The 19,921-nt window shown below is 38.4% G+C and overlaps 1 protein-coding gene across 1 annotated transcript in view; it reads left to right on the top strand.

Moving 5' to 3' along the window:
- Positions 1-19,921, top strand: part of LOC106062279 (orexin receptor type 2-like) — a 127,758-nt gene that overhangs the window by 97,485 nt on the left and 10,352 nt on the right. The window contains exons 6-7 of the mRNA XM_013220549.2: positions 18,429-18,570; positions 19,395-19,522. Of these exons, the coding sequence (XP_013076003.1) occupies positions 18,429-18,570; positions 19,395-19,522 (270 nt within the window). The remainder of the gene's footprint in view (positions 1-18,428; positions 18,571-19,394; positions 19,523-19,921) is intronic.

Raw genomic sequence — 19,921 nt, 5'->3', positions numbered from 1 at the left:
AATACGAATCACTTTAAAACCACACGCCTTTCTGTCTTGCGTCTCCTCGACTTCAACTTCAACCGCGATGGACCTACTAATGGTTACATCAGAATCTCTTCAGCCAATAGAATCACATTTTTCACCATAGTTTAGCTAATGATTGCATCAGAATCAGAAATCTCACTTGCCCCATATTAAGTGCTCATATCAAGTCTACTGGTTAGGGCCAGTGTGTGTATTGACTGTACATTGACTGTACCCTTAGATTGCGTGTATGTGTATGTGTGTGTATTGACTGTACATTGACTGTACCCTTAGATTGCCTGTATGTGTGTGTATTGACTGTACATTGACTGGACCCTTAGATTGCGTGTATGTGTGTGTATTGACTGTACATTGACTGTACCCTTAGATTGCCTGTATGTGTGTGTATTGACTGTACATTGACTGTACCCTTAGATTGCCTGTATGTGTGTGTATTGACTGTACATTGACTGTACCCTTAGATTGCGTGTATGTGTATGTGTGTGTATTGACTGTACATTGACTGTACCCTTAGATTGCCTGTATGTGTATGTGTGTGTATTGACTGTACATTGACTGTACCCTTAGATTGCCTGTATGTGTATGTGTGTGTGTTGACTGTACATTGACTGGACCCTTAGATTGCGTGTATGTGTATGTGTGTGTATTGACTGTATATTGACTGTACCCTTAGATTGCGTGTATGTGTATGTGTGTGTATTGACTGTACATTGACTGTACCCTTAGATTGCCTGTAAGTGTATGTGTGTGTATTGACTGTACATTGACTGGACCCTTAGATTGCGCGTATGTGTGTGTATTGACTGTACATTGACTGTACCCTTAGATTGCGTGTATGTGTGTGTGTTGACTGTACATTGACTGTACCCTTAGATTGCCTGTATGTGTGTGTGTTGACTGTACATTGACTGTACCCTTAGATTGCGTGTATGTGTGTGTGTTGACTGTACATTGACTGTACCCTTAGATTGCGTGTATGTGTGTGTATTGACTGTACATTGACTGTACCCTTAGATTGCGTGTATGTGTATGTGTGTGTATTGACTGTACATTGACTGTACCCTTAGATTGCCTGTATGTGTGTGTGTTGACTGTACATTGACTGTACCCTTAGATTGCGTGTATGTGTGTGTATTGACTGTACATTGACTGTACCCTTAGATTGCGTGTATGTGTATGTGTGTGTATTGACTGTACATTGACTGTACCCTTAGATTGCGTGTATGTGTATGTGTGTGTATTGACTGTACATTGACTGTACCCTTAGATTGCCTGTATGTGTGTGTATTGACTGTACATTGACTGTACCCTTAGATTGCGTGTATGTGTGTGTATTGACTGTACATTGACTGTACCCTTAGATTGCGTGTATGTGTATGTGTGTGTATTGACTGTACATTGACTGTACCCTAAGATTGCCTGTATGTGTGTGTATTGACTGTACATTGACTGGACCCTTAGATTGCCTGTATGTGTGTGTATTGACTGTACATTGACTGTACCCTTAGATTGCGTGTATGTGTATGTGTGTGTGTATTCTTCTATTTGCAAAGCATTAACTACGTTACAACATTGTGTCAACAGAGACCTCCAGGGCTACCCCAGCCCACACCCAAGATTTATGTTTAAGAACCTCTGGCCTAATCTATGAAATTGGTCTTTCGTATTTTTGTATTGTTTTGTTTTTATTTTGTTTTGTTTTGTTGGACATAATCATCATCAGCATTATTTTGTTTCGTTTCGTTTCTTTTTTTTTTTTCATCCTTAAAAATTATTGCCTATGCGTGTTCGAAATTTTATACTTCGGATGCTGTCCAATAACTTGGAAGTAAATTGAGATAGGGAAAAAAATGTCTAGCCCAGGAGAGGGGGGGGGGGTAAAGTCAAAGGGGAGGGCGAGTGTGGGTGTTTTTTTTGTGTTTCTTTTTTTCTTTAGTCTTGTGCGAAGATGTGAATATTTTTCTTACATATATATCATACAAATGTTTCGCGTGTAAACTAAAAAAAACGGTTCAAAAAAATAAACGAAACAATAAACATGGAGCAACGAAACAAAAAATGAAATCAATTTTGTGTCAATATTAAGGAGAGGGGAGGTAATGAGGTGAACACATAGAAGACTTTATTAGATCTCTTCGTCAAAACGTGCAGCGAATGCAAGGGAAGCTACTCTTGAAAAGTAGTGACGACGATGGCCTTCATCTAGGTTCCTGACGATATGGAACGTTGAAAGTCACCCATTCGAGAATTTTACATTATAGTAGGCTATTCCTAATAAATGAAAAGTCCGAATTTTGGATTTGAAACCTGAGGTCGAGGTCTACATGAAGTTTTTTTCATCTTATACATTAAAATGTTCCTTCAATATGCATCGTACTGGTCAGTCATTTGTGCTGATCAACTTTCTCAGAAGCTATGAATAACAGCATCAACAATCAATTGACAGACATCATACGCCGCCTACATTCTGACACTATAAGGGCAACGGAATTGGGGGACCGTCTCATTGTTATCAAAGCAGTCTAATAGTGACGAAGGGAGCCGTCGAATGTCAGCTACCTCTCTACGTTCATAACAAGCTTCCTATCTCTAAGGCGTCCTAAAGTAATCTGTTTACATCGGCTGATATTTCGCTTTGCCTAAAACCTAGTCTTGTTTTTACTAGTCACGTCATTGTCTCAAAGTCAAAACGTCCCTTATTTCCGAAACAAATAGCTAAGTCCTAATCGTGCCATAACACCTAGCACTTTTTTTTTAGCCCCTTGAATTACTGTCTCCTACAATGAAATTTCAAGTCCCGCTCTCTCTATCTCTCTCTTTCGCTCCCTCTCTCTTTCGCTCCCTCTCTCTATCTCTCTCTCTTTCGCTCTCTCTCTCTCTATCTCTTTCTTTCGCTCTCTGGAACCCATTTTTGTTGTTGTTTTTTTTACCTGCGCATTGTAATTTCTCTCAAATAGACTTTTTACTGATTTGGAAAGACCCGCTTTATAATGCGCCCCCGACACATACACGCTGTCTTATTTTGGGCCCTTTAATTTTAGTAGCACTTTGACTTATCTCTCCCTCCTCCCCCGGCAACAACAAGAGGTTGTCCTTGGTACACATTCCCATTTCCATTTCTCCATTGCTCAAGGTATTTTGTTCTCTAAATAAATAGAAATATGCATTTGGTTTAATTAATTGTAATCGTATTACTTGTTCTCTCTCTCTCTCTTTCAAAAGGCCTCTAGATCCATCTCATTAATGCTATTAGGATTAGATTGTAGACCGTTTCTAAAAGGATGTGGAAATGATATAACTATATAAGGCATATTAAAATAAGTAGCTTATGGAAATAGAAAATTATTACTGGCAATTTCGGGATATTTGTGAGCACCTAGAAGTAAATAGGAACCTGATACGGAAGATTTAGTTATATATATAGATCTTATGACATGAATATATCAGGCAGTGGCATTTAACAGAAAGTATATCAGGTGGCACCATAAAGGATTGAGGCCTAATAGTCCAAATATAAATATTGCTTGTTTTAAAACTGGTAAATAATGGTGTGAATATCTTATTATATCTTGATAAACGTTAGACTCATGGTGTCCCTTCTGCTGAGGAGGAATAGGAAGTCACTTTCTCTTGACTTGTATTGAAATATGCATGCACTATGTGGTACAGTACGGTTTCCTTTTCAGGGCTTTTGAAAAAAAAAAGAAGACTTTGAATCTCTAAAGCCCTCACTAAAATAGAGGTAGATGAAGATGATAATGATGATAACTTTATGAAGGAAAAAAAACTTCATTTATTTTAATGAGATGCTCTCAGTGGAGAAATTAGCCTGGTTATTCAGGCTGGCTTTTTTTTTTAGGTTGACCTTGTTGTTCAGGTTGGCCTGGTTGTTCAGGTTGGCCTGGTTGTTCAGGTTGGCCCTGGTTGTTCAGGTTGACCTTGTTGTTCAGGTTGACCTTGTTGTTCAGGTTGGCCTGGTTGTTCAGGTTGGCCCTGGTTGTTCAGGTTGACCTTGTTGTTCAGGTTGACCTTGTTGTTCAGGTTGGCCTGGTTGTTCAGGTTGGCCCTTGTTGTTCAGGTTGGCCTAGTTGTTCAGGTTGGCCTAGTTGTTCAGGTTGGCCTAGTTGTTCAGGTTGGCCTGGTAGTTCAGGTTGACCTTGTTGTTCAGGTTGACCTTGTTGTTCAGGTTGGCCTTGTTGTTCAGGTTGGCCTGGTTGTTCAGGTTGACCTGGTTGTTCAGGTTGGCCTGGTTGTTCAGGTTGACCTTGTTGTTCAGGTTGGCCCTGGTTGTTCAGGTTGACCTTGTTGTTCAGGTTGACCTTGTTGTTCAGGTTGGCCTGGTTGTTCAGGTTGGCCCTTGTTGTTCAGGTTGGCCTAGTTGTTCAGGTTGGCCTAGTTGTTCAGGTTGGCCTGGTAGTTCAGGTTGGCCTGGTAGTTCAGGTTGACCTTGTTGTTCAGGTTGACCTTGTTGTTCAGATTGGCCTTGTTGTTCAGGTTGGCCTGGTTGTTCAGGTTGGCCTGGTTGTTCAGGTTGGCCTGGTTGTTCAGGTTGGCCTGGTTGTTTAGGTTGGCCTGGTTGTTCAGGTTGGCCTGGTTGTTCAGGTTGGCCTGGTTGTTCAGGTTGGCCCTGGTTGTTCAGGTTGACCTTGTTGTTCAGGTTGACCTTGTTGTTCAGGTTGGCCTGGTTGTTCAGGTTGGCCCTGGTTGTTCAGGTTGACCTTGTTGTTCAGGTTGACCTTGTTGTTCAGGTTGGCCTGGTTGTTCAGGTTGGCCCTTGTTGTTCAGGTTGGCCTAGTTGTTCAGGTTGGCCTAGTTGTTCAGGTTGGCCTAGTTGTTCAGGTTGGCCTAGTTGTTCAGGTTGGCCTGGTTGTTCAGGTTGGCCTGGTTGTTCAGGTTGGCCCTGGTTGTTCAGGTTGACCTTGTTGTTCAGGTTGGCCTGGTTGTTCAGGTTGGCCTAGTTGTTCAGGTTGGCCTGGTTGTTCAGGTTGGCCTGGTTGTTCAGGTTGACCTTGTTGTTCAGGTTGACCTTGTTGTTCAGGTTGGCCTGGTTGTTCAGGTTGACCTTGTTGTTCAGGTTGACCTTGTTGTTCAGGTTGACCTGGTTGTTCAGGTTGGCCTGGTTGTTCAGGTTGGCCTGGTTGTTCAGGTTGGCCTGGTTGTTCAGGTTGGCCTGGTTGTTCAGGTTGGCCTGGTTGTTCAGGTTGACCTTGTTGTTCAGGTTGACCTTGTTGTTCAGGTTGACCTTGTTGTTCAGGTTGGCCTGGTTGTTCAGGTTGACCTTGTTGTTCAGGTTGACCTTGTTGTTCAGGTTGGCCTGGTTGTTCAGGTTGGCCTGGTTGTTCAGGTTGACCTTGTTGTTCAGGTTGACCTTGTTGTTCAGGTTGACCTGGTTGTTCAGGTTGGCCTGGTTGTTCAGGTTGACCTGGTTGTTCAGGTTGGCCTTGTTGTTCAGGTTGACCTTGTTGTTCAGGTTGACCTTGTTGTTCAGGTTGACCTTGTTGTTCAGGTTGGCCTGGTTGTTCAGGTTGGCCTGGTTGTTCAGGTTGACCTTGTTGTTCAGGTTGACCTTGTTGTTCAGGTTGACCTGGTTGTTCAGGTTGGCCTGGTTGTTCAGGTTGACCTGGTTGTTCAGGTTGACCTTGTTGTTCAGGTTGACCTTGTTGTTCAGGTTGACCTTGTTGTTCAGGTTGACCTGGTTGTTCAGGTTGGCCTGGTTGTTCAGGTTGACCTTGTTGTTCAGGTTGACCTTGTTGTTCAGGTTGGCCTGGTTGTTCAGGTTGACCTTGTTGTTCAGGTTGACCTTGTTGTTCAGGTTGGCCTGGTTGTTCAGGTTGGCCTGGTTGTTCAGGTTGGCCTGGTAGTTCAGGTTGGCCTGGTTGTTCAGGTTGGCCTGGTTGTTCAGGTTGGCCTGGTTGTTCAGGTTGGCCTGGTTGTTCAGGTTGGCCTGGTTGTTCAAGGGTTATTTGAAAACAGTGTTTAGGTGTAAAAAGGAAAATGTTTTAATGTTTTGTATAATAGACCTCCCTTGAGAAAAGTGCAACTCTTTATGTAAAAAATACGCCATTTCCGGCCACTCCCCTCCAACTGCTCTCTCTCTCTCTCTCTCTCTCTCCCTCCCAGACCAATTGTTTTAGAAGGCTTGAACACTGGCCTGCAACGTTACAACCTATGGGCAGTTTAGACCAATAGCTCGTTGCCACGTCACAGGTCTGTACGAGCTATTGGGCTCCACTGCCCAGAGTTTGCAACATCGCAGGTCAGTGTTGAGTCCTTCTATAACGAATTGTATCTCTCTCTCTCTCTCTCTCTCTCTCCCTCTCTCTCTCTCTCTCTCTCTCCATCTATCTCTCTTAAAGACGGATTGCATTAGAAGTAATGGGAATAAAGAAAAAAAAAACACAGACATGGATTCGGAACTACTGGTGGATATTGCCGGTTTGGGTACAAACTAATACATCATAATTGAGTTACATTTCAAATTAAAAAAAAAACACAAGATCACCATCGGATGATTACACTGCACTAGATACACAAGCATAACAGAAAAGTAGATCCATTACTTTCATACATAGAGCTGATATTTACACAGCGGCGGACTCATCATTTCTTTCTTTGGTAGTGAGAAGGTTTCCCAGACCGATTGTTAATCTTACTCTCAGTTAGTATCACTCCATCCATCTGTTTGGTAAAGTCATGGCGTGGTTTCAACTTAGAACTGGACGAGCGCCAATATGGCTGGTTAAAGAAAGAGCAGAAGTAATATCGTTTACAGACGACACAGTCTCCTGATATGCACCGTTAACCACTGATCTAGCCCAGGCGTTGACCTAGATGTAGGCGTATGATTATATTTGTTAATCCTGTAATAAATTTGAATAAAACTCCAGAATCCTTTATAGGAAAACAAATCTTAATCTTAATGACAAACGATTATACAGCCTCATTAGGAAAATTTTTAAACAAGATAATTTACGATATTAAATAGAGTCTCACTACGTGTCGTTGTCTGACCCTCAATCCTAAACTTTATGTTGCTTTCCTTTCCCATCGTCCTTCCTGTCTGTAAGCCACGCCCCTTGAGTTGAATCTGTTATTTCAATATGATCGATTTCTCAACTTAAAAAGTATTTCAGTTTTTAACTATTCGAAGCAAAAATGTTCTGTATTTTTTTTTACGATAGTTAATAAAGACTCTTGATATAAGTTATTCCGTAAGATTAGTTATGTAAGTTCTTATAGTTTGTAACTTCAAAGAACAAGTACAAGAAAAACACAGTTTGAGAACCTCTGGGCTCGGCTTCCTATACCGGATGTAACTTCAAAGAGCAAGTACAAGTAAAACACAGCTTGAGAACCTCTGGGCTAGGCTTCCTATACCGGATGTAACTTCAAAGAACAAGTATAAGAAAAATACAAGCGAAATCCAAGTGACCAGTCCAACATTAAATGAGTTAATAACGAGTGTGTATCTAATTCAAAACATTATTATTATTATTATTATAGCTTTTATATAGCGCTACTTTCATGCTTATAGCAATCTCACTTGTGGACCAGTTGGGGGGGGGAGGGGGTATCTAGGAGTTGGTTTTCCGTGCCGCCTTTAGGCGCTCAGTAAACACAATTCTGAGTTGGGTGTCGAACCTCGAGCCCCCTTCTAGGTAGCCAAGCCAAGCCAAGTTCAAGCTCACTTGGCCTCTCGACCACGCTTCCCACATTACATTCATTGAATGCATTAACTCTTTCTCTCCGTAATTATTTACCAAATTCTGGTGGAATCAACGCTAATATCGTCAGTTAGGAGAGAAGGAGTTAATAAAAGAAATCTTTCCACTGTCACGGCTGTCACTATAAAGACCAAAAATAAAATTCAATGAAAACTTGACTGCATTCTCAGACGCTATTCTACCAACTACCATTTGTTTCATAAATATTTCTAGTCCGTATTTTTTAGTTACGTCATCGCCGCCAAATCATGAAAAATAAACCAAAATAAGAAAAAACCCGAATTTTATACACCAAAATTACTCTAATGCCTAACAGTGGTTAGGGTGATGGGTCAATGACGAAATGTAGTCGGGGAGATTTGAATTGGTCAATAGTGAACAGAAATCCTATTTAAATATGTAGGTCGCAGCTGGGGCTGCATACCCAAGGGAAATACTGTATTCCTCATTAATGTTCGGACTCGAAGGCAAGTTTTACTATTTTAATAATCCAAACCGAAAGCATTAAATAAATAAACATATACAATATTTCAGAAAGAACGCACAATTGATTAAATTCATGTCATAATTTCCACAGAAAAACATATTTAATGTCTTATCGATAAACTTATGGACCCCCCCCCCTTCCCCCGATGATACAATTTATACTACGGTGATATGCGGTGATATGCCGTGAAATCTATTAGAGCGGCACAAACAATATACAAATGACAGATCGGACATTCGTGATTAACCCCTAGGTTATCTCTCTTGTTCGTCTTTATGGACACCACCAGATGGCGCGTGTTAATAGATTTTCCAATGACGTTATATCAGCAGACGATAACACACAAGACAAAACGCAACAATTGTCTGAATCTCTATCAATCTATTTTTTTTTTAAACATCTCTAATTTGTGGAATGAATCAGTTTGGGGATCTGGTAAAACTCACAAATTGTCGGAACATAATGAATCTCATACAAATCAACACGGAACGTTTCAAATAAAAGTTGCTGACATTGTTTTTCGAGAGAGGGCGGGGCGGTATTTGATTTGGTCTTCTTCTTATGATGTAGGCTTTAGGCTTTAGGCGCACTTTTTGTTTTGTTCTTCAGATGTGAAAACGACATTGCAGGAACACAACGTATGTTTGTTTGTTTGTTTTGTTTGTTTGTTTTGTTTGTTTGTTTTGTTTGTTTGTTTTGTTTGTTTGTTTTGTTTCTTTGTTTATTTGGCCTTGACTTACAAGCTTTAGTATTTTAAGTTAGGTAAACTGGGGGTACCTTCACAATAGCTACCAGTCTTTTCATTTTAGACTAGTCTTTTTAGCAGACTTCTCTTTTCCGAATAGCCATTTAACAGGCTTCTCTTTTCCAAATAACCATTACATAGACTTTACAATTCTAAAAAAAAAAACATTGAACAACATTGAACAGACCTTCATTTCCAAAAAGCCAGAATTTTCATTTCCAAATAACCACGTCGTAAACTTTTCATTTCCGAAAAAAATCAATGGACAAACTTCTAATTTTCAAAAAGCCATTTAACGGACTTCTCTTTTTCCGACTAGCGATTTAAGAGACTTATCATTCCCAAAAAGCTATTTAATAGACTTCTTCTTTCCAAGTAAACATTTAAAAATAGTAGACTTTTCATTTAAAAAGCCATTCAACAGACTTTTCAGTTCCAAATAACTATTTAGTAGACTTTTCATTTCGGAATAGCCATTTAATAAAGGAGTTAATGTTAAAGAGATCTACAATCTCTCCCCCCCCCCCCGCTTCTCTTAATACTATACAAACGCAGAAAGATGTTAACATTGAAAGTTGGTGTATGCTTTAACAACATTTTGTTGCAGTACATCCAATTAGTTTTCCGAGTGCCCGACAAAGGTACGCGTACCACAAAATGAGAGGCGCTGATCTAAACCTGCGTTACTAGCTCACTTAATCAAGCCAGCAAGTGGTTTTGAGCTATTAAACAAAAAATGATGTCTGTATCTTTCAGGCGTCAACTGTTTAAGCACCCGGCCTTGCCGACACTTTAATTACGAAGACGCGTGCTTCGTGGGTGGTGGGCGGGGGGGGGGGGAGTGGATAAAAAGGGGATGGGGGAGTGATTCATGTGTTTGTATGTATGAGTAGATCATTGGTTTCGATGGGTGGCGGCATTTCGCTGTTTGTCTGTCAGCTCTATGTTGTTTTAGTTCGATTCTGTCTTCCTTCAAGTACTTTTATTATCTATATATATAATTCTCTTCGTGGCTCATCCATGATGAAAAAGTCATGGAAAGATAACTCTTTTATTTCTGCAAGTCGGACTAGAGTTACCCCACGTAACTTTCGCGGTGATAGAGAGCGAGGCTCAGAAGAAAAAAAAAAAGGGGGGGGGGTATGCTACGCTGCAGGTCGGCTCGTTCTCTTCTAATGCAAGAAGTTAAAACGAATTCTTTTTAAATGCTACAAATGTCGGTTTTGCGCTAGGAAAGTAATTAATATGTTAAAATGCATCCACATTCTTGAGATTAATTTGACAATTAATATCCTGAGTTATTTTGGATCATCCAAGTGAAATTTAAAAAACAAAAAAACTTTTCAGATTTGATACTTACTGGCAATTATTTGAAGTTGTCCTGTTAAAATAGTGTCTCTCCATTAAACTCTGACAAATTTACAGGCTTCACTTGTTTATTTTTTTTTAAACTGTATGATGTACACTTTTAATAGCGGTCTTGAACTTTTGAACTCTGTTTTATGTCTGTTACTTTTTCAAAACACAGGGAGTATACATTCGAATAGTTAAAAGCACTTTTTACTATCAGTTATTATTATGTCTGCGCTGGTTGCGGCAAAACATGTAGGTCGCAGCTGGGACTAGAACATGAAATTAGAAAACTTTTAATCAATCAAACAAGTATATTTATATTTGCATGACACAATATTCAGTTCAAATATCCTGAATTCATTAAGATAAAAGACAAATCAAATTATATTAACCAACTTCGCGACTCCTTTGCAGAGTTATCTACACAGTCCGCCAGTTTCCGGCGTTTCTAGAGAAGCTTTTGACGTCACATGAATAGTGTGAGCCACTCTATTAGATAGATATTCGAGAACGAGGCGTTAATTTTTAGAAGCCGATGACGTCATTCCAGTTGAATTTGCCACTGTAAATAGGTTCAAGACTAGTTAAATCCCTTGTTCCTGTCATATCTTGAGACTTTCGTAATATTATTATCACGTTTTGCTTATTAAAAAAAAAGGTTCAAGTTGTATATCAGATATGCAGATGTGTATTTCGCATTAGTGTTTTTAATGCACACTTGGATCACTATAACTCTGTTCTCAAATAGTCTTAAATCTTCAATGAGCAGAAAGAAGAAGAGCTCAAATCCAACATGTCACAGATGTGACCTAGCAAAGAACTTGGCTGTTTTATGTACCACTTATGCCTATGACGAATGCGTTGTGTTGGGGGGGGGGGGTTGAAAGTTGGGGAAAGGTAGAGGCAAGTTCCCACCTTCTTTTTTTTTTTTTATTCAGTACTCATTTTTCACTTTCAGTAACCCTTGCGGGCGAAGAGGTCCGGAAAGGGGGGATGTTAATGTAGAAGTTATCAAATTTTTTTAGGTGTGTGTCACAACATTCAGATGGTATGACGTCACGATGTGTTGTGATGCCGGGGATTTTATTTGAATTCAATAGTTAACAAAAAATGAAGATCTAGAATCACTATTGACAATTCTTTGATAAAACAAAACTCTGGAACTTTATTTAAACACAACGTAAGTACAGTTATGTACAAATTACAAATCAAAGAGCATGGAACATATTACAAAGGCTTTTCAAACAGAGCTCTTAGAAACGTGACTAGCTACAAGGACTTAATATTATCGACTGACTTTACTTTCTTACTACCGCCAATTCTCTGGCGCTAACTCTTTTCAAAAATGTCTTTGTTTAAATTCAAATCAACCAATAGATTTCAAACATACTAATTAAGTCCCTTGGGTAAATCCTGACTTGAATGTCAAGTGTCTAAATTTGAGGATTAAATCCCGAGACTCATGTCGAGGGCTTATATTTCTTTCAAATAAGAAATGTACACACAATTCTATAATGTGATCTGTGACATATTACCCCCCCCCCTCCATTTAGCATTTGTATGGTAATAGAAATGCTCATATGTATTAAAAATATTTAAATATACACAAAATACCATACATGAAATTATAGAAAAATGGTTGAGGTAACATATGACAAAATAAAGTCAACTTGGAGATAAAAAATATGTAAATGCAGTGAATAAAATTATTGATGACTTTGAACACCTGTTTCACTATACAAGTGGTTATGAAAATGAGACAATGCTTGTCATGAACAATATCAAAAGTTGTACAAAGCATAAATCTTGAATTGAATAAGTTATGAAGCTTCATGATGAAATTAAAATATGACATTATAACTCATTTGTGAAAATGTGTACATGGAAAAAATATATTGCATATGAAAAATTGACATAGAAAAATAATTGTGATAGTACATGACAATCTTCTGAGAAAATAATACTAAATGTGATATAAATCTCAACATGAAAAATTCCAATTGTCTGTCGTGTATCTGTACTATCATAATAGGATATATGCAATAATAATATACCTGAAATAAAATGCTCATGATTTAAAAATTAAAATGTCTGATGTATGTCATATGCAAAGGTGCTGAAACATAATTAAAAAGTATCTTGAATGAGTGACCTTCCTCAGTGGGTTGCTTGGTGCTAAAATAAATGTAACATCTGATATAGAATTCCTGTGGAAAAAGTGAGTAAACAAATTAATTTATTAATTAAATATAACTGGATAATGTTCTTCCTTGACGAGTATGAATGATAATGGATCAAGTGACACTAAATATGGTATAGTACATATATAAAATGTAAGTGTGATGTTCAGAACCCTTCTGAATTGCCGACATGAATGTGCATGTGTGTTTTCTAAACTTGAAGAAAAGGTCTTTCAGTTTATGAAGCTGTTGTCTCCATGTCATAATGATCTCACAGATAATGTCTGATTGAACCGCGTTTGAGTTTGGTGAAAATAAGAACTGTCCGAAACCAAAACTCAATTTTCTGGTTGATGAACTTTGATGCTGTAGGACAATGGTAGCAGAATGCTTTGCGTTATAATGTTCAATAGAGCAATGACTGAACATGTCTGAGTTCAATCGGTCGATACAGCAATGTTGAAGAAGTTCATTTGTTCCTTTCTGAAGAAAAGTTGCCCCTTGAGTGGACGGAGGATGAAACTTGGTGTTGTCAATGTTATTGCTTTCTGAGTTTCTTTCAAATTGCAGTACTGGAAATGTGTCAGAAACACTGGTAAAGAAATCTGCATGGTCTGGAAACACTTTAATGTTCTTCACTGTTTGTAGTGCTATGTCATTCAGAGTGATGACCTTGGGAATGTCAATGTTATTTGATGGTAATGAAACATCTATCTCAGGAATGGGTGTTGATGATGTTTCTTCTTCCTCAGGAATAGTTGCTAATCTTGTAAAATGTTCAACTTCTGCTTTGATGTCTTCATTATCTGTTTCATGGTAATGTTCAAACATATGAACATGAAATACTCTGGTAACCTTGTTGACATTGATTTCATAAAGCAGGTTGGAAATCTTTCTGGTGATGGTAAATGGACCTTGCCATTTGTAGAATAGCTTGTTACTCCAATCTGGTAACAGTAAATTGACTTGATCTCCTTGAGCAAAATATCTTGATTTCATGTGTTCATGTAATATTCTTTGACTTTCAATGTTCTTGGTTGTAATGGCTTCTTGAGTTGACTCACATTCTTTCAAATGAGGAATACTTGTATGAGTGGTAGAGTCAAGTTGAAAAGTTTTTCTTTTGTCTGGTATAGCCAAAGTTGATTGAGTATAAGTTTCTTTATTTTCTGCTTCTGGTTCTTGAGACTTGTCTTGATTGTAGTAGCAAGAATTTTCAATGAATACCATAGTATTGGTAGATAATGATGCAGATGCAGTCTTATTCAAGTCTTGATGCATGAAGTCATCATGTGTGAAATATGACTTGTCTTGATGGACTTCAGTTTGACTAGTTAGAGTTCTTGTATCATTGTTAGAGACTCTGGGCATATCGTCTTGTTCTTCAAAGTTCAACAATGGACATTCGGGAATTGGAGGTGGACTTATGACCGGTAGGGATGGGCTTGATGTAACTGGGGGTGTCCATGTTGAATGTTCTTGATTATTGCTGGCTACTGGACTAGTAATTGTTTCTGTTGCATTCTGCATAACTTGAGTAAATGAGGTAGCCATGTGATTATTTTGGCTAACTTGTTCAGGTGCCAAATGTTCTTGTTGTCTGGACATGGATCTTGTCATTACTGCCAAACATTTTTGACCTTGTTCTATGGCATTTGTACATTCAGTAAGTTCTTGAGGGGTGCATTCTGTAACTCCTTCTATGTTTCCAATGATTAGGTCCACTGGTAGATTGGGTGTTACTAATGCTTTTGTTTGACCACTGAAGAATGGTGTGGTAACATAAATGATGGCCTCAGGTAACTTGCTGACAGTTCCGTTGAATGCAGTGACTTGGACGTGGTTGCCTGTGAAACGGTTTGCGTGTATGAAGCGTTCATGTACTAATGTGGACGTGCTTCCGGTGTCACGAAGAACTTCCACCTTCTTGTCTCCTACAAAGCCTGGATAAAATTTGAGACCATTGGACTTTGCAATGACTGTCATAGTTGAGTGCTCATTGTAATAGCTTCTGTTATATGGGCTTCTGTTTGGCATATATTGTGGTCTGGAGTCCTGTGAATGACTTCTGTAGCGAGGTTTGTTGTTATCTGGTTTATTGTTTCCAGGTGCTTTGTTGAGATTGTATTGCTCTCTATTGTTGTATCTTTGAGTTGGTGATGTGGGTCTATCAAAATTTTGATTTTTGGAGACTGCCTGTTTTTTCCAACATTCATGAGTTTGGTGACCCTTTTTATGGCAAAATGAACATTCTGTGGTTCTGCTGCGGCATTGAGACGTGAAATGCCCTAGTTTATGACATTTGTTGCATTTGACTTTGTCATCTGACTTATATCTTGCATTTTTGTCTTGAGCAAAGCAGACAAAATTTTCTTCAACAGATGGTTTGACTGACTTGTTTGGATAGGCTGCTCTATATTGTCTGATGATCTTGGTTAATGTCTGTATATCAGTAGGATTTCTCTCTATAATGTAGGATTGAATATCTTCTGAGTGAGCATGGGTGATGTTGTCGATAATAATATGTTGACGAAGAGCTTGGTAACTTTCTTCTATTTTTGCCATGGATACCCATCTATCAAACCACATTGACATATTAGCTACAAAAATTTGAGGATCATCATTTTGCTGTGGCCTTTCATTATAGAATTTCTTTCTATAGTTGGCTGAAGTTGCTCCGTATTGGCGCAGTAGAGCTTCCTTGATATCAGAGTAAGTGCTGCGTTCATTGATGGACAGTTGTGAGCAAATGTTGACAGCTTTGCCAGTCAAAAGGGTGAGGAGTGAGCTCGACCAATGTGCTTCAGGTAGACCGGATGTTGTAGCTATTTCTTCAAATCTTATGAGATACGAGTCCATATTGTCAATGTTTTCGTTGAAAGCCGATATTTTGTTCATTAATCTGTATTTGTCAAACATACTTGAGTGACCTTGAATTGGAATGCTTTCTTTATTTTCTTTATTTTGCCTTTCGAATTCCATTTTTTCTTTTTCGTGTTGCCTTTGTTTCTCGGCTTCTTGCCTTTGTTTCTCGGCGTCTTGCAATTTTTTTTTCTTCTAATTGCATGCGTTTTTCAGATTCTTGTAATTTTTTTTCTTCTAATTGTATGCGTTTTTCAGAATCTTGCCTTTGTTTTTCAGCCTCTTGCCTTTGTTTTTCAGATTCTTGCTCTTGATATTCTTTCTCTTCTTGTTTCTCTGCCCACTGGTCTGGCTTTGAAATTTGCTTTTCTTTGGCAAATTCTATTAATTCGAAGAATCGTTTTGTTCTAGCACTGGAAGCCATATTTAATTTTTTTGTTAGTTTCTTGTATTGGAGCAAAATGTTCGATATCTGGATTTTGGCTTTATCTCAGATGTAATAATAATATAGATCTAGTGACAAAGTTCTTGAAGCCTCAATTTGCTAATAAATTCTTGACAGTAGACTTGTAGTTACTGGAGTCGTATGATTGATATATAGATCTATTGAGCCGATGTACTTTTTACTGGTTTAACAGTTGGTTAAATCTGGTCTTCTGTTTACTTTGTGCTGCACATATGATTATTTACTGGTCTTCTTTATAACGCCAGTTATTTGATTTACTGGTCTTTTTTTATAACGCCAGTTATTTGATTTACTGGTCTTTTTTTATAACGCGTTATTTGCTTTACTGGTCTTTTATATTGCCAGTTATTTGCTTTACTGGTCTTTTTTATAATGCCAGTTATTTACTTTACTGGTCTTTTTTATAATGCCAGTTATTTGACTTACTGGTCTTTTAATAATGCCAGTTATTATGTATATTGGTCTTATTCCTTTTGCCAATTACATATAATAATAGTTTTCGTGAGTTAGACGTAACTCTAGCGAAAATCTTTATAAAAGAATTATCGATAACCAACTGACCTGTTAAACACAGAAATTCTGTCCTCCGTTAAATAAGAATGAAGTTCCTTTGAAGAGTTTAGAAATTGGTCCCAGATCTAGATCTTGAATAAATTTCGTTAAAAGTTGTCCATGAACTTTTGTTAGTCGGAGAGTGCCAAATATGTCACAACATTCAGATGGTATGACGTCACGATGTGTTGTGATGCCGGGGATTTTATTTGAATTCAATAGTTAACAAAAAATGAAGATCTAGAATCACTATTGACAATTCTTTGATAAAACAAAACTCTGGAACTTTATTTAAACACAACGTAAGTACAGTTATGTACAAATTACAAATCAAAGAGCATGGAACATATTACAAAGGCTTTTCAAACAGAGCTCTTAGAAACGTGACTAGCTACAAGGACTTAATATTATCGACTGACTTTACTTTCTTACTACCGCCAATTCTCTGGCGCTAACTCTTTTCAAAAATGTCTTTGTTTAAATTCAAATCAACCAATAGATTTCAAACATACTAATTAAGTCCCTTGGGTAAATCCTGACTTGAATGTCAAGTGTCTAAATTTGAGGATTAAATCCCGAGACTCATGTCGAGGGCTTATATTTCTTTCAAATAAGAAATGTACACACAATTCTATAATGTGATCTGTGACAGTGTGCATAACTTTGAATTTTAAAGGCACGTTCAGTACAAGTTTTAACAAATTTGTTTCCTAGTTGCCTTTCAGTTTGGATGCGTGGATGGTGTATAAAAGCCACCTGATAGCGAGCTCGAGTTTCAATCCCGTGTTACTGATTTATGCTGAGTGAGCCTTCAGACTAAATCAACCATTCCTATGGTCATATTACTTACAATGAACGTCATGTATCGCATTTAAGTCGTATTTAAATATAAAATTTTAAGTGTAAAAAAAAAAGCGACCGAAAAAAGGGGGGGGGGATTAAAATCGGCTATCGTACTCCCCGACTATTTCACTACCACTCCATACTTTTATGTGTGTGTGTGTTCAAAACTTCTCACAAGTTGAATGAAGTTAAATGTTTCTGAACAACAAGGACTTTCACACTGTTCCTTTTAAAGTCCCCACGGAATTTGGAAAGAGGCATTTTTTTAAATTTCATTAAGGAATAAAAAATACACACCTCTCTCTATTATGGCAATCTATGAAATTTAGGCACCGATATTTAGGCACCTGGAAATTTAAGCACCCGAAAATTTAGGCACCGATACATAGGGCACTTTTTGACTAGAGGAAAATTAGGCACCGGAAAATTAGGCACTCTTCAATAGCGACTTTAACTTTGAAGATATTTTTTTTTTCATTGCGTATATTTTATCCTAAGGGTTAAGGGTATGAGCTTTTGGTGACGTTATCAAAACTGACAAGAATAACTATTTTAATTGAATATTCATTCATCTTATACAAATAAACATTGACCTTTTTGTCATCTATAATCTGAAATTTAAAAATACTTAATATTAAAGTGTGTGAGTGCGCCAGTATATAATGTACCAGCACAGGTTTGATATTAGAAACACAGAATAAGAGAAAGGGGGGAAAGCCAAGGAAAAGATGGAGATGATCGATTGGGAGGGGGAGAAAGAGAGATATAGAGAAAAAGAGAAAGAAATGAAGGTGGCCTGGTGTTACAATTCGGTAGAGGTACAGCTTAAGAAAATAACATCTCTCGCTGGGGGATGGCCAGTGGAGCCAGTAGTGCGCCCACATATGAGTTAATAATCAAGTGTAATTATATTTTAAAAAAAATGCGTGCCTCATATGTCTTTATGAACTGTGATACGAACTTCCGTAATATCCACTATATGTCCTGTTGACACAATGTGCCACATAAATCTGACATGTCATCTACATGCCACACCACAACATACAAATCTGTCTTGTCATCTGCATGTCACACCACAGGATGCCATAGAAGCACTCCCACACCCCTCCTGTTATGCCCACTACTTCCTCCACCACTACTTTGACATCTTGCTAACTGACGTCTTACTTCTGTCTCTCTGTCTGTCCAGGACGCAAGCCCATGCTGGACGGTAACAAGAACACTCAGGAGGACCAGATCTTGTCCAGAAGAAAAGCGGCCCGAATGCTGATCGCCATCGTTATTATGTTTGCTATCTGCTACCTTCCAGTCCACATTCAGAATGTCATTAGGTAAGTAGCCTTTATAAAATCTACCTGGACACTGATGGCGTCACGCTCTATTTAAATGCATGTCGGGAGGGTCTACAATAGTGCTGGAAATATGCCTTTGTACCAGCGTTTAAGGTGAGTACCAGCGCACTGTACAGGACAGCGCCGAGACATCACTGTTGATGAAGAGAAGCTTCCTTCCACTCAGAGCAAAAAGATGGAAATTACTGAGTCTGGTGTTCTGGAACAAGAGGAAAGAGGCGACTTTCCAGAAACTCAAATTGGAATTAGTGAAATCTGCCCATGTGGAGTGTCGCCAGAGAATGCTGACCATGTAAATAAAAACTGCTCTCTTTACTAAGAGGCCCGAACAAGACACTGGTCCCAAAAACACCCCAACAGAAAGAAAACTATTTGAAGAGCTCCCTGATTTGGAAACCACTGCGCAGTTCATCTCATATATTATACCAGTCACCTGAACACTCCAATATAGTAATGAGTACAAGGAAGAAGAACAAATCCTGCCTGGTCACTTGGGAGGATGTATTGTTGGTGATGTACGACAGGGTGCCTGGAAAGTTGTTAGATCGAATTGAACCTACGAATTATGTGCAACCTTGTGGTAGAACTAGCCTGGTTTGTGGCAGAAGCGAACCGAAATCTGATTTCGTTGTTCTGTGTTTGTTGTGACCATCTATACAACATAACATTCTTTTATATAAATACATTACATCCTGTAACCTTGCTATATCATAAATTTACTTCCCTTAAGTTGACAACAATAAGAATCGAAACTGTTGACTTATTGTCTCAATTATTAATATAATTATTCTTTTGCTGATTAGGTATTTTGGCGTAATAGACACCAAACACTCAACGGAGGGTGACGCCCACATCGTCTACGCCCTGATCAGTCATTGGCTGCCCTATTTCAATTCAGCTGTCAATCCAGTCATCTACAACTTTATGAGTGGTACGTTCATGCTTTCCGTTGTACTATGTTTACATTAATTACAATACTAGTCATAGTCCTTAGTCAATAAGGTAGCTTCATGTAATAGTGCGAATCTTCACGATGTCAGTGACGCTAAACTGTCTGAACAGAAACTAGGAATTGCTAGCTTTTTGGCGTATCCGGTGTACAAAAAAAAAAAAAAGGAAAGTGTTGATAAACTTTGTTTTTTAAAAAGTTATTTGATATTTAGTGGTCACTTCTTAGAGCTACAGAATCTCAGTTGGTTTGTAGCTCATTTTTGTTGAGAGTTTAGTTGAGAGCTACGAAGTTCAAGAAACAAAACGCAGTTGACAGTGTTAATTGTATCGGTAATACTCCCCCAATAGACTAGTGTTGAAAGTATTTACCTACACTCAC

Source organism: Biomphalaria glabrata, chromosome 5 (assembly GCF_947242115.1).
Source record: "Biomphalaria glabrata chromosome 5, xgBioGlab47.1, whole genome shotgun sequence".
Classification (NCBI taxonomy): Eukaryota; Metazoa; Mollusca; class Gastropoda; family Planorbidae; genus Biomphalaria; species Biomphalaria glabrata.
This window is presented reverse-complemented; position numbering and strand designations above follow the sequence as displayed.